General features: G+C 43.9%; 1 protein-coding gene across 1 annotated transcript; it reads right to left on the minus strand.

The window, feature by feature from the left end:
- Window positions 1–249: 249 nt before the first annotated feature.
- Window positions 250–12,759, minus strand: pgls (6-phosphogluconolactonase). Its single transcript, XM_003223246.4, has 5 exons — window positions 12,368–12,759; window positions 6,707–6,814; window positions 4,725–4,826; window positions 2,443–2,583; window positions 250–805 (listed from the first exon to the last, which is right to left on the minus strand). Exons 1-5 carry the CDS (start codon window positions 12,680–12,682, stop codon window positions 668–670), a joined length of 804 nt encoding a protein of 267 aa, XP_003223294.1. The 5' UTR covers window positions 12,683–12,759; the 3' UTR covers window positions 250–667.
- Window positions 12,760–13,314: the final 555 nt, after the last annotated feature.

The raw sequence follows: 13,314 nt of genomic DNA on the forward strand, positions 1-13,314 counted from the left end.
ATTAGAAAAGACTCTAATGCTTAGTAAAGTGTCTTAGTAAAGATTGTATTATGTGTGGATTTGATTCAATCCAGGAAGCCACAGACCTAAGCCGAGCGGGAGACAGCGAGCTCTCTCATTCATAGGGTCACCATAAATCGAAACCAACTTGATGGCAAATAACAACAAACCTAAATAAATCTGGAAAATGGGACTCACCTCCATCCTCTTTTTCTGACATTTTTAGCATTTGAAGAAAAGCCACACAGAGAAGGGGAACACACAGTGCCAGCACTGAGTGGCTTTAATTTACATCTTTAATTGTGCATTCACTTGTACACCACATTAGACCGTTCACATGATAAAAGACTGTATATAACACCATTCCCTGTGACTCCCTTGACATATAGTAGCTGGACCCAAGGAGTCCTGTTTCACATTTTTTCCTGGCTAAAGAAATAATCATATCAGTTACACAGTGCTCCACAAATGTACCATTTCTTTTAAAAAAATAAGAAGGGAAAGAAAGAGAAAAAGAGAGAAAGAGTGCGTGTTAGTTTAGTGCCGCTCCTGAGCGCTACGACCAGACGTGGAGACCGTGCCCTGGAATGTTAGTGGGCCAGGGCTCTACCCAAAACCCACATTTGGTGGATTCCCCCCAACCCAAAAGGGTGCAGGAGATGCAGATCTACAAGATGGAGTGCTTCTCAAAGGGAATCGTCAACTCCTTTGCAGCCGGCTCATCCAAAAACCAATACAGCTTCCCTGTATGAGGCTGGACCAGGGCAGCTGGCAGTGGGTTTTCCTCATCACCTTCCAAAATACGCTGTTCAGAGAAAAACAAGGTTAGAACCTGGTATCTCTAGAGCTTGTGCACAATACTCAGGAAGTCCAGGTATTTCTGTTACCCCCTCCTCATAAACACACATCTCCAAAACTTGCAATTATCTTTCTCTGAGGGTTGGTTGCCATTATCTTTCTCTGAGGATTTTTTTTATTGTGTCAGAAGTGACTTGAGAACTGCAAGTCGCTTCTGGTGTGAGAGAATTGGCCATCTACAGACACATTACCCAGATGTGTTACCATCTTGCTGGGAGGCTTCTCTCATGTCCCCGCAAGCTACAGCTGACAGACTGGAGCTCACCCCATCTTGCAGATGTGAACCGGCAACGGTCAGGCCAACAATCCAACCTTCAGGTCGGCAGTCCAACTGGCACAAGGGTTTAATCCACTGCACCACTGAGGCTCTTCCTCTGAGAGAATGTAACTTGCTACAGTGGGTTTCCATGGCTGAGCAGGGATTCAAATTCTTGTATCCCAGTTTTCAAACCCAGTGCTCAAATCACTAGATCACAATGACTTTTTTCAGCAGTGCCTTGACATCTACTGAACTCAAAAAAGCACTTTGATTCTAGATTATTGATAAACAGTTGAAGTGCAGTGGCCCAAAAGCAAACAGTGTGCTTTAAACCCCATGCCTGATAATCTGCCATTGTAAATGCATGAGCGGCAGTCAATTTTTAAAGAAGATATATATGTTTTCTTCAGCTGTAAGAGATTTTGCAAATATAGAAACCAGCTGATGAAAACTCAAAAGAGTATTGGAGGGGGGATAGTTAGCAAGGGACTCTAATATACTCATTTCATGAACCAGAGAATGAGCCTTTTAAGGCCACATTACTAGTTCCCTTCCACTGCTTGGGAGGTAGAATGCCAATGGATGAATCCCCAGAGGCCTTCCAGCAGGCATATATACAAAAGTCATGGGCCTGGTTACCGTCTCATCCGTTTAATTCGTGTTTTTGTACCATTTTGTTCATTCGGAATGCACAAAACGGTGCACCCCCCTCCGGAACAAAAATATCCGTGAAACGAAAGGGAAGTGGGAACGGTAATCATTTGGTCAGCTGATTTTTGGCACTCTGCTGCAGGCCCTGGCAGGCGCATGTGCTTTGGGGGCATGTTTGCCACACACACACTCTTTCCAAGACAGGGCCTACAGCCGAGTGCCTCTTATTCGGCGCTTGATGCGCTCAGATGTAGGTCCTGGCAGGCCTGGCGTTTTGCTGCCAATGGGCTGAAAATATTCAATTTTTTGGACCTTGGATGGAAAAGCTCATTTGGAAAAGCACTCATTTTCGGGAGAGGTGCTCAAAAATGAAAACGGGGACTTACGAATGAAACCAACAGGAACAGATAGTGATTCTATACAAATGCACAAGACTAATATACAATGTTTTCAATTTATAAATTTTAAAGCATTTATTGATGGATTTTAATAAGTATTGGATTTGGCTGCTCTTTCAACTGATGTTTTATGTTATGTTATTTGTTTTTGTTTCTTAGCTCAATCCACAGGAAAAGGCAAGGAAGAAATTATGATTCAAGTGTCTGGTTTTACCATTTAAGTGGGCCACTTCTGCAGGAGTCCCTTGGAGAAAAAGCCATCTAAAAGCAAGTTACCTTTATCACAGCAGCCTTGCTATCCCCAGTGGCTACGAACACCACGCTCCTCGCAGCATTCAGCACCGGGAGGGTCAGAGTGATCCGCTCCGGTGGTGGCTTTGGAGAATCGCTAATGGCAGCCACTATCTTCTCCCGCTCCTGCCCCGGGAAGGATATCAAACACAAGGAAGGAGAGAGGAATAACAGAGGTATTACAGTACCACCACATTGCCAAAGTGACAAGAGATTATTTCAGCCAAGCTGTTTGCTGCATCTCAGAGGTCCACCATTTTTACTTGGCAACTGATAAAGTGGGCTGCAACAGAGAAGAGTATAGAGACTAAAAAGAAATAGGGAGATTGTGTTGTCGAAGGCTTTCATGACCGGAATCATAGGGTTGTTGTGTGTTTTTTGGGCTGTATGGCCATGTTCCAGAAATATTCTCTCCTGACGTTTCGCCCACATCTATGGCAGGCATCCTCAGAGGTTGTGAGATACTTCTGAGAATACTTCTGGAACATGGCCATACAGCCCAAAAAACACACAACAACCCAACAGGGAGACTTTCAACTCATGAATCAGAGAGGGAACCTTTCCTGTTTCTGTTGCAACAAATGAACATGGCTAACTGCTGGAAAGTGTTACAGGGCTATTTGAGAACATTGCTCTTAAACATGTGATGTTTTTCAACCTGTTTTCAGCATAATACTACTTTTGATAAGAAAAAAAACCCTAAATACTTTTATTTGTAACACATTACATTCATACTTCATGTACATCAGACAAATGAGTCCTGGATCTAAATAAATTAGAGATGGGTACCCAGCAACATTCACTCACTTACTCCTTCCTTTCTTCCTTCCTTCCTTCTTCTCTTATTTATTTCTCACAAGACTGAAGCTTAAGCAGATGATTAGGCAACCTGTCCTTAAAACAGAATGATACTCCCTAAAGATATATTCAAACATACTCAGGTTTCTACCTCAGAACAGGGACTTGTGCACCCAACCATCCACTTGTTGTAAGAGAATCAAGACTTAAATCAAGGAAAAGTTTTATGAGAACCACCACTCCTCTAAATGTTCCTCCAGCAAAGCAAGACTATCCATGTGGGCAGCAAAACCAGGCAATTCCAACTGGATGGCCCCCCATGAGGGTCTTGCCTCCAGGGGCAAACCAGGAATGGGCAACTTGGAAGTCCCTGAACAGACTCAGAAGCTGAGCAGGCAACCTGGCAAAATGGCACTATCTAGAGCAGGGGTCCCCAAACTAAGGCCCGGGGGCCACATGTGGCCCATCGAAGCCATTTATCCGGCCCCAACCTCCTCCCTTGCCTGGTGCGCGCCTTCCAGAGCTTTGCTTGTTTATAATGGTATTTTAATTATCAATTAATTAATTAACTAATTATCAAGGGGGTGCTTTGCTAGTGCTTTTGGTGCACAAAGGGGGATGGACTAAATGGCCCAAGGGGTCTCTTCCAATCCTCTTTATTATTATTATTGTTATTGTTATTATTATTATTGACACAAAGACACAGTATAACACAGCAAACGAGATATATATGCTGGATTTCGTATCACAAATCACAAGTTTCCAAGCGTTTAGGGGTGTGTGATGCATTATTATTATCATTATTAACAACATTGAGGCTGGATGGCCATCTGTCAGGGGTGCTTTGCTTGTGCTTTTGGTGCACAAAGGTAGAAGAGGGTTGGACTCAATGGCCTAAGGGGTATCTTCTAACCCTCTTTATTATTTTTATTATGATTATGATTAACATTGAGGCTGTATTTATTCCCGTTTGGTTTTTTTTTACTTCAAAATAAGAGATGTGCAGTGTACATAGGAATTTGTTTATAGGTTTTTTTTCAACTCTAATCCAGCCCTACAACAGTTGGAGGGACCGTGAACTGGCCCCCTGTTTAAAATGTTTGGGGACCCCGATGTAGAGGAATCTTCCACCTTGTGCGACTGTGGAGCAGAACAGACAACTCAGCATCTGTATGCTTGCCCACAATGCCCCGCCTAACACACAGAGGAAGAACTGTTTACAGCTACAGACAATGCAGACGCTGTTGCCCGTTTTTGGTCTAAAATTATTTAGCTGCTTGTGCTCCCTTTATTTTATCAGTTTTGAACTTACTTATTTATGCAATGATTTTGACACGAAATAAATAAATTAGCCTTAATATGATTTCATACAGTCTACTTAGAAGAATTGGCTGGGTGAAAATCATCCTCCTGCAAGAAAAGCCATACGAACAAGAGAAGGCTCCCCACGGCGCCTCTGCTGGGCTCACCTGCAAGAGGGGATGATCTGGGAAGAGTGAACAGGTGTGTCCATCCGGCCCCACTCCCAAGATCAAGAGGTCAAACACAGGCATATCATCACCCTGGAAAGCCTGCAGAGACACAACCAAGAAACGAAAAACAATTATGCTTACCTGCCTGTCTGAATTTATACACACAAATATTTTCAATAGACATTTATTGGGTGGGGTAGATGCACTGAGTTTAAAATAAAAATTTCATATCAGCAAGATTACAAATATGTGGTGTACACATTCCCAAACTTCATGTAGATACACAAGATTACAGATAATGATGAGCCCAATTGAAATGAAGTACAGGGTGTTTGAAAAAGAACTCCCTAGTTTTAATGTGTTTTAACTTAAAACTAGGGAGTTCTTTTTCAAACACCCTGTACTTCCAGCCCATGAATGCCATAGAGACAGAGGAGCCCCCGATAGTGCAATAAGTTAAACCTTTGTGCCAGCAAGACTGCTGACTGAAAGATCGGAGGTTCGAATCCAGGGAGCGGAGTGAGCTTCTGTCTGTCAGATCTAGCTTCTCATGCAGGGACATTTACTATCCCACAGGACATTTACTATCCCATTGGTTCTTCCCCTGGGCAACATCCGTGCAGATGGCCAATTCTCTCAAACCAGAAGCAACTTGCATTTTTTCAAGTCGCTCCTGACACGGAAAAAAAAATCATGGAAAAACAAGTAAATGCCTAGATAGGATATATTTTGTTGGATAAGGATAAATGAAACTGTGTCTTCCAATCCCACACATACGGAGGTGATACTATATAAGAATAGGATAGAAGGGGCACCTTAAAAAAATCAGGTCAGAGTGATAAAAAGCCAGAAAAAAGATTAACAATTCTTTGCCTGGCATAGGAGAATCAATAAATCAGGATCAAGGCAATTAATTCCTTGGGATTACTTTGCTCAAATGAGGTACATGATATTGTTTCAATACAGCTCCTGATATCGGCCAAGAGATCAAGGGAGCTTTAGCTCAGCAATATCTGAACATCACTTTCCTTCATCCCTGTGTTATAGCAAATGTGAGCAAAATATCTTGATGGCACCTCCATGGCGCTTCTCACCATGGCTTATGGATGGCTAGAGCTGACGAGTTGCTGTCCAACAACACACCTCTCCCACATTTTCCAAAAATGGCAATTCTTCGGCTGTCGTGTTAGATGGGACAGGGGAGGGGGGAAGATATGTTTGGCCAGTGGAGATGTACATTCCTGTAGCGCTCCAGAATGCCTCTCCAGGAAGATTCAAGCAAATGATGGAAGAGCAGAACTTATATCCCAGCTTTCCTTCCCATATTTGGCTTTGCTTGTCTTGTGTGGCAATACAGGATGGCATTATGAGGTCATCTCCTGTATCTTGCCCAGTAACCTCAACCTCATTTCAAAGGCAAAGAAAGCCATTTTGAAGGCAATTACTACAAACCCAGCTCCTCCTTGAGACAGCGTCTTTTCATCCACAATTACAAGGTGAACTATCATTGAAATTTTGGGCATCTAACTATTAAGAAGCCCACTGTGAGATGTATTTCTATGCTATTTCTTTTCAGAGGAACGTATGTTGTCTTAAAAGTCCTCCCTGCTCAGGTAATGAGCACTATGAGGTAAAGTAGGGCTGGGGAAACATGGGCCTATGTCACTGGACTGAAACATTCTGAGTTGTATCCAACTCAGGTACAACTGATGGGAACTGCAGTTCAGCAACATCTGGAAGGCCATAAGTTCCTGGCCCTGGAATTATAGATTTGAGGTATCAAACACCTAGGAAAATACTACCCCTCGGAATTCTAGATCATACCTATTACCCATTTTGAGATATATTTCACACTCCTTTTAATGGGAAGATATAACTATCCAATGTCTAGTATTTTGGAACACTGTTAGGTACTGAAGGAGATCATTATCAGAAACCAGTTACATCACAAAGGGACACAGGTACACTTCCAATCATACCTCTTTCAGCTTTGCAGCATAATCTGCAGCTGCTTCTTCTACTGATAGTGAAGGGTTGATAACAACAATTTGGTCCTCAGGTACAGCAAGTTTGGGAAGGAGATATGTCTGAAACAAATAAGAATAAGTCACATTAGAGTAATTGAAAAAGAAACCATAATAAGGCTTACCCTATATACCTTTACTCTGTGTCAACTTATCCATGGGTCAGTGTGAGTACCAAAACATTCAACTTCCATCCCCTTATTGACACTTAAATTATAAGTTTCTTGGGAGCTCCAGCTGGTGCAGTGGGTTAAAGTGCTGAGCTGGTGAACTTGCTGACCGGAAGGTTGGTGGTTCGAATCCAGGAAGTGGGATGAGCTCCCCCTGTCAGGCCCAGCTTCTGCCAACCTAGCAGTTCGAAAATATGCAAATGTGAGTAGATCAATAGGTACCACTCTGGCGGGAAGGTAATGGCGTCCATGCAGTCATGCCGGCCACATGACCTTGGAGGCATCTATGAACAACGCCAGCTCTTCGGCTTACAAAATGGAGATGAGCACCAACCCTCAGAGTCAGACACTACTAGACTTAATGTCAGGGGAAAACCTTTACCTTTACCCTGGGAAATAATACTTTTGACGCTTCACAAAATGTATGTATGTATTTATTTACTTCACTTATAGCCCACCTTTCTCACTCCGCAGGGGACCCAAAGCAGCTTATAAAGGCCACCTGTGTTGTCAGCAGTAAAATATATTTGATAATGTATCTAAATTTCATCATATGTCACAAGATCTCTGGGCAGTGATCAAATAAAAGAACAAAAAGAAAAATATTATGTTTTTTTAACAAAATAGGTGAGGCTGCTCATGCCTCAACATGTTGGTCGATTCAAAGGTTACTTGCATATATTGTTTACCTTCAAATACTTTGAGGGCAAATCATCAGTTGAAGGCAGTGTTCCAAATTCTATGGAAGGGAAGCTCAAAGAAACTGCTATGTTTTCAGACCTTCTGATATTTCATAGATGGGTTCAAGCATGGTCAAGATGGCAAAAGATATTAATGAGGAAGAACAGACCAACCAGGTAGGAGAGGATGCAGCAGTTTGTTTTTGTTTGAACCTACTGGGAAGAGCAGGATTCTGCCTATTCAGGACCAATTCTCCATTGAATAGAGGATGTATTTAACAACCTCAAGAACAGGCCTAAAAACCAAGGCACCAAGAACTGTTTTGTTAGGCTATATAATCATAGCTTCTTGAGAATGACTCTCCACAATTTATTTGGGGGAAAACTTGTATTTGTTTCCAACCTGGTTCTAGGGGCTCTTGCAAAGAATGTTGAGCTAGATAGGCTTTGGGATAGATAAGTTTTGGGACAGGCCCAAGGAACTTATAAGTAAGATTAGAATGCCTTAGCTGATAAAGAGAGCCTAAGCTGACCCACTTCCTTTCTATATATAACTTAACTATAAACAAAGAACAGCAGAGTATCAAGATTATGCAGCACAGCCTAAAAATACACCCTGAGTGGATCAGAAATCAGGGGTGGTGGGGAATCTGCAGTTATACACACTTCAATATCCTAAAATTACAAGAGAAACTTCAAAGCAAGATCTGTAACTCTGCTTCAACAATGCCAGCACTGGAGTGACCGTTTAACACCTGACACAGAATTGTAATTCAATGTGGAATTTGGAAAACATTATTTTAATACATATTTTTCCATATAAATGAATTTACTCAGCATTCAAATAATCACCATAGCTATTATTAGCTCTTAAAGGGGGTATAAGACAAATGCAAAGAAGCCAGAATGGATGTCCAAAGAACTTCTAACTGAGCTAAAGCTCAAAAGTGACATGCACAAGAAGTGGAAAAGGGGAGAAATCACCAAAGAAGAATTCAAACGTATAGCCAACACCTGTAGGGAAAAGGTTCGCAAGGCTAAAGCGCAAAATGAGCTCAGGCTTGCCAGGGACATAAAAAACAACAAAAAAGGCTTTTTTGCTTACGTTGGTAGAAAAAGGAAGAAAAAGAAAATAGGGCCACTGCAAGGAGAAGATGGGGTGATGGTGACAGGGGATAGGGAAAAGGCAGAACTGCTTAATGCCTTCTTTGCCTCGGTCTTCTCACAAAAAGAAAGCCATCTTCAACCTCAGCAACATGGAATGGACGAAGGATTGGGGGAAATCCAACCCCAAATAGGGAAACAAGTTGTCCAGGAACACCTGGCCACTCTAAACGAATTCAAGTCGCCAGGGCCAGATCAGCTACATCCAAGAGTATTGAAGGAACTAGCGGAAGTTATTTCAGAACCACTGGCAATCATCTTCGAGAGTTCTTGGAGAACAGGAGAAGTCCCAGCAGATTGGAGGAGGGCGAATGTGGTCCCTATCTTCAAGAAGGGAAAAAAGAACGACCCAAACAATTACCGTCTGGTCAGCCTCACATCAATACCAGGCAAGATTCTGGAAAAGATCATTAAGGAAGTGGTCTGCAAACACTTAGAAACAAATGCGGTCATTGCTAATAGTCAACACGGATTTACCAAAAACAAGTCATGCCAGACTAATCTGATCTCTTTTTTCGATAGAGTTACGAGTTGGGTCGATACAGGGAATGCTGTGGATGTAGCGTACCTGGATTTCAGTAAGGCCTTCGACAAAGTCCCCCACGACCTTCTGGCAAACAAACTAGTAAAATGTGGGCTAGACAAAACTACGGTTAGGTGGATCTGTAATTGGCTAAGCGAACGAACCCAAAGGGTGCTCACCAATGCGTCGTCTTCATCATGGAAAGAAGTGACAAGTGGAGTGCCGCAGGGCTCAGTCCTGGGCCCGGTTCTGTTCAACATCTTTATTAACGACTTAGACGAAGGGTTAGAAAGCACGATCATCAAGTTTGCAGATGACACCAAACTCGGAGGGATAGCTAACACTCCAGAAGACAGGAGCAGAATTCAAAACGATCTTGACAGACTAGAGAGATGGGCCGAAACTAACAAAATGAAGTTCAACAGGGACAAATGCAAGATACTTCACTTCGGCAGAAAAAATGGGAATCAAAGATACAGAATGGGGGACGCCTGGCTTGACAGCAGTGTGTGCGAAAAAGATCTTGGAGTCCTCGTGGACAACAAGTTAAACATGAGCCTACAATGTGATGCGGCAGCTAAAAAAGCCAATGGGATTTTGGCCTGCATCAATAGGGGAATAGCGTCTAGATCCAGGGAAGTCATGCTCCCCCTCTATTCTGCCTTGGTCAGACCACACCTGGAATACTGTGTCCAATTTTGGGCACCGCAGATGAAGGGAGATGCTGACAAGCTGGAAAGCGTCCAGAGGAGGGCGACTAAAATGATTAAGGGTCTGGAGAACAAGCCCTATGAGGAGAGGCTTAAAGAGCTGGGCATGTTTAGCCTGCAGAAGAGAAGGCTGAGAGGAGACATGATAGCCATGTACAAATATGTGAGGGGAAGTCATAGGGAGGAGGGAGCAAGCTTATTTTCTGCTGCCCTGCAGATTAGGACACGGAACAATGGCTTCAAACTACAGGAAAGGAGATTCCACCTGAACATCAGGAAGAACTTCCTCACTGTGAGGGCTGTTCGGCAGTGGAACTCTCACCCCCGGACTGTGGTGGAGGCTCCTTCTTTGGAGGCTTTTAAGCAGAGGCTGGATGGCCATCTGTCGGGGGTGCTTTGAATGCGATTTCCTGCTTCTTAGCGGGGGGTTGGACTAGATGGCCCATGAGGTCTCTTCCAACTCTACTATTCTATGATTCTATAATACATTTTGCCCTGTATGTAAGATTTGGTCTGGTCCGAGTGCCAATTCAGGGTCCCTGAGACTGTTGGGGGGGCCAGACTAAAGTTTGAAAACAATATGAATGGATTCTGATGCATCCTGTACATATCTTATTTGTAGTGCAAGAAAACAAACAAAAACGAACAAAATATGAAAGAACAATACAATATTTAAAATTTAATTTTGACCAACATAAACTTACTAGTATTTCAATGGGAAATTTCTCCCTCCTTTTGGCTGATGAGATAGTCAAGTTAATTTGAATGGTTGCTGCGAGCCTTCGAGTTGTTTGAGACTTAGGGCGATCCCAATACTAAAGTTTAGGGCGAGTGCAGGTAAATGACCTTGGAGGGCCGTGTCTGGCGCATGGGCCTGAGTTTGAAGACCCCTGATCTAAACAGACCATATTCATTTCCATCTTTAAAAAAAAATAGTTAATCACCTCCCAACAAAGGTTTTCTTCCAGGCAGGAAGCAGCCAGACTGCACGGCTATTCAATGCTAATCAAGGTGGCCAACTGCAACGTTCACACTTGCCTCAAACAGACAAAGAGTACTTTCTCCCACCCTGGACATTCCACAGATATATAATCCCCCCCCCCCCGCCTTATTTCCAACACTTCACAACCTATGAGGATGCCTGCCATAGATGTGGTTTAAACATCAGGAGAGAATGTTTCCAGAACATGACCATACAGCCCGGAAAACTCACAGTAACCCAAAAAATTAGTTGGTTTTTTTTTAAGAGCAATATAAACAGACAAAATTGTGAGAAAAAGAATGGAGTAAACATGATCTGTCCAAAACAAAATTCAAGAATAGCAGAGCATTAGGATTATAGTTTAAAATGCAATGCAGTGCACTACACAAAGTGAAATCAGACCATATTATAGATTGATTATCCTTTAATGCCAAATCTAAGATCCCAAATAGTCCACAAGGGAGGCTGAGACTGTGACACTTTTGCTTGCTGATGGTTCAATGTACATAAAGTTTGTTTAATTAAAAACATTTAGAAATATTGATTATAAAATGCCCTTAAGCTCTGTGTGAAAAGATATATAAGAAACATAAATGAATTTAATGTTAAACACGAGTCCCATCGCCAAGATTATGTATGTACAGTATACTCTGAAGCAACTGGCCTATATAAATATAATTAAAATTGCATATGGCATCAACAAAACTGTTTTGATAACACTATGTAACAAAAATTGAAAAAATTGAAAAGCAAATATCTTGGATAATAAGGAGAGATTAAGGAAAAGCCTATTAAACATCAAAATAGGTTATGATTTTACAAATTAAGCACCAAAACATCATGTTGTACAACAAATTTGACAGAAAAAGTAGTTCAATGCGCAGTAATGTTATGTTGTAATTACTGTATTTACGAATTTAGCACCAAAATATCACGATATATTGAAAACATTGACTACAAAAATGGCTTGGATAATCCAAAAGCTTGGATAAGCGAGACTCTACTGTATATATTCCAGGTTCAAAGCAGATAATGTGGGGTTTTATTAGGCTGTGTGGAAGGGGCCTGAGAGCCTACTGTATGCAAATGAAGGTATTCTTCAATCCAAAGCAGTTCTATGTGTTGTCGAAGGCTTTCATGGCCGGAACCACTGGGTTGCTGTGAGTTTTCCGGGCTGTATGGCTTCTGGAACATGGCCATACAGCCCGGAAAACCCACAGCAGTTCTGTTTCCCAAGGCTTTGAGCGAAGGGAGGTGCAGGGTGGATCCCCGCTGACAGGTAATGAAGTTCAAAGCAGACCGTGCGGCCTTTCTGGCGGTGCCTGGGCCTGTGCCTGCCCGCGCCCTGGTCCCGCCAACGCCCTTCCCTCCCTCCCTCGCTGCCCACCTTGTAGGCGCCGAAGTTGCTCTCGGGGTCCTCGAGGGGGACGCGGCGCTCGTCGACGAAGGCCAGGAGCCACCGGGCCGGGGAGGCGGCGGCGGCGGGCAGCTCCTGGGCCAGGATCCGCACCAGGCTGCCCCCCGAGAGGCCCAGCGAGAAGCGCCCCGGCCCGGACTGTGCCTCCCGTTGCGCCACCAGCTGCGCCAGGGCCGAGCCCAGCTCCTGCGGCGAAGGGAAGACCGACACCTGCGGGGAGGCCGAGGCAGCCGCGGAGGAGGATGCCGACCCTCCACCGCGCCGGGGCACCGACGAGCCGGGCATGGCGAGCGAGAGAGCGGAGCGGGCGGGAAGGGGAACTGAAAGGCCGGGCCGCGGCGCCCGGGGGGACCCATGGCGGGGAAGGGAGCAAGGCCGGGCGGAAGTGACGGAGGAGGCGGGGGACGAACGCAGTCATTCCAGGCCCCAGGAAGGAAGGGAGAGGCGCGGGCGGAAGTGACGCAGAATGCAGAAACCGAATAATTCTGTGCACTGCTCGACCGCAGGAAGGGAGGGACGGAGAGAAATAAACATGGCCATACAGCCCGGAAAACTCACAGCAACCCAGTAAGGCATCTGTAGCTTTGTGACTTGAAGGTTGGATTGCTGACCTGAGGGCTTCTAGGTTCGAATCCCACCCGGGGAGAGCACTGATGAGCTCCCTCTATCAGCTCCAGCTCCATGCGGGGACATTTATTTACAGCATTTATATTCCGCCCTTCTCACCCTGAAGGGGACCCAGGGCGGATCACATTACACATGTAGGCAAACATTCAATGCCTTTTAACATAGAACAAAGACAAGACAAACATAGGCTCCGAGCGGGCCTCGAACTCATTATTTTTTTTATTGTTATTAAACTTTATTTGTACCCTGCTAGCATCTCCCGAAGGACTCGATGCGGCTTACAAAGGCCA

This window comes from Anolis carolinensis, chromosome 2 (assembly GCF_035594765.1).
Source record: "Anolis carolinensis isolate JA03-04 chromosome 2, rAnoCar3.1.pri, whole genome shotgun sequence".
Classification (NCBI taxonomy): Eukaryota; Metazoa; Chordata; class Lepidosauria; order Squamata; family Dactyloidae; genus Anolis; species Anolis carolinensis.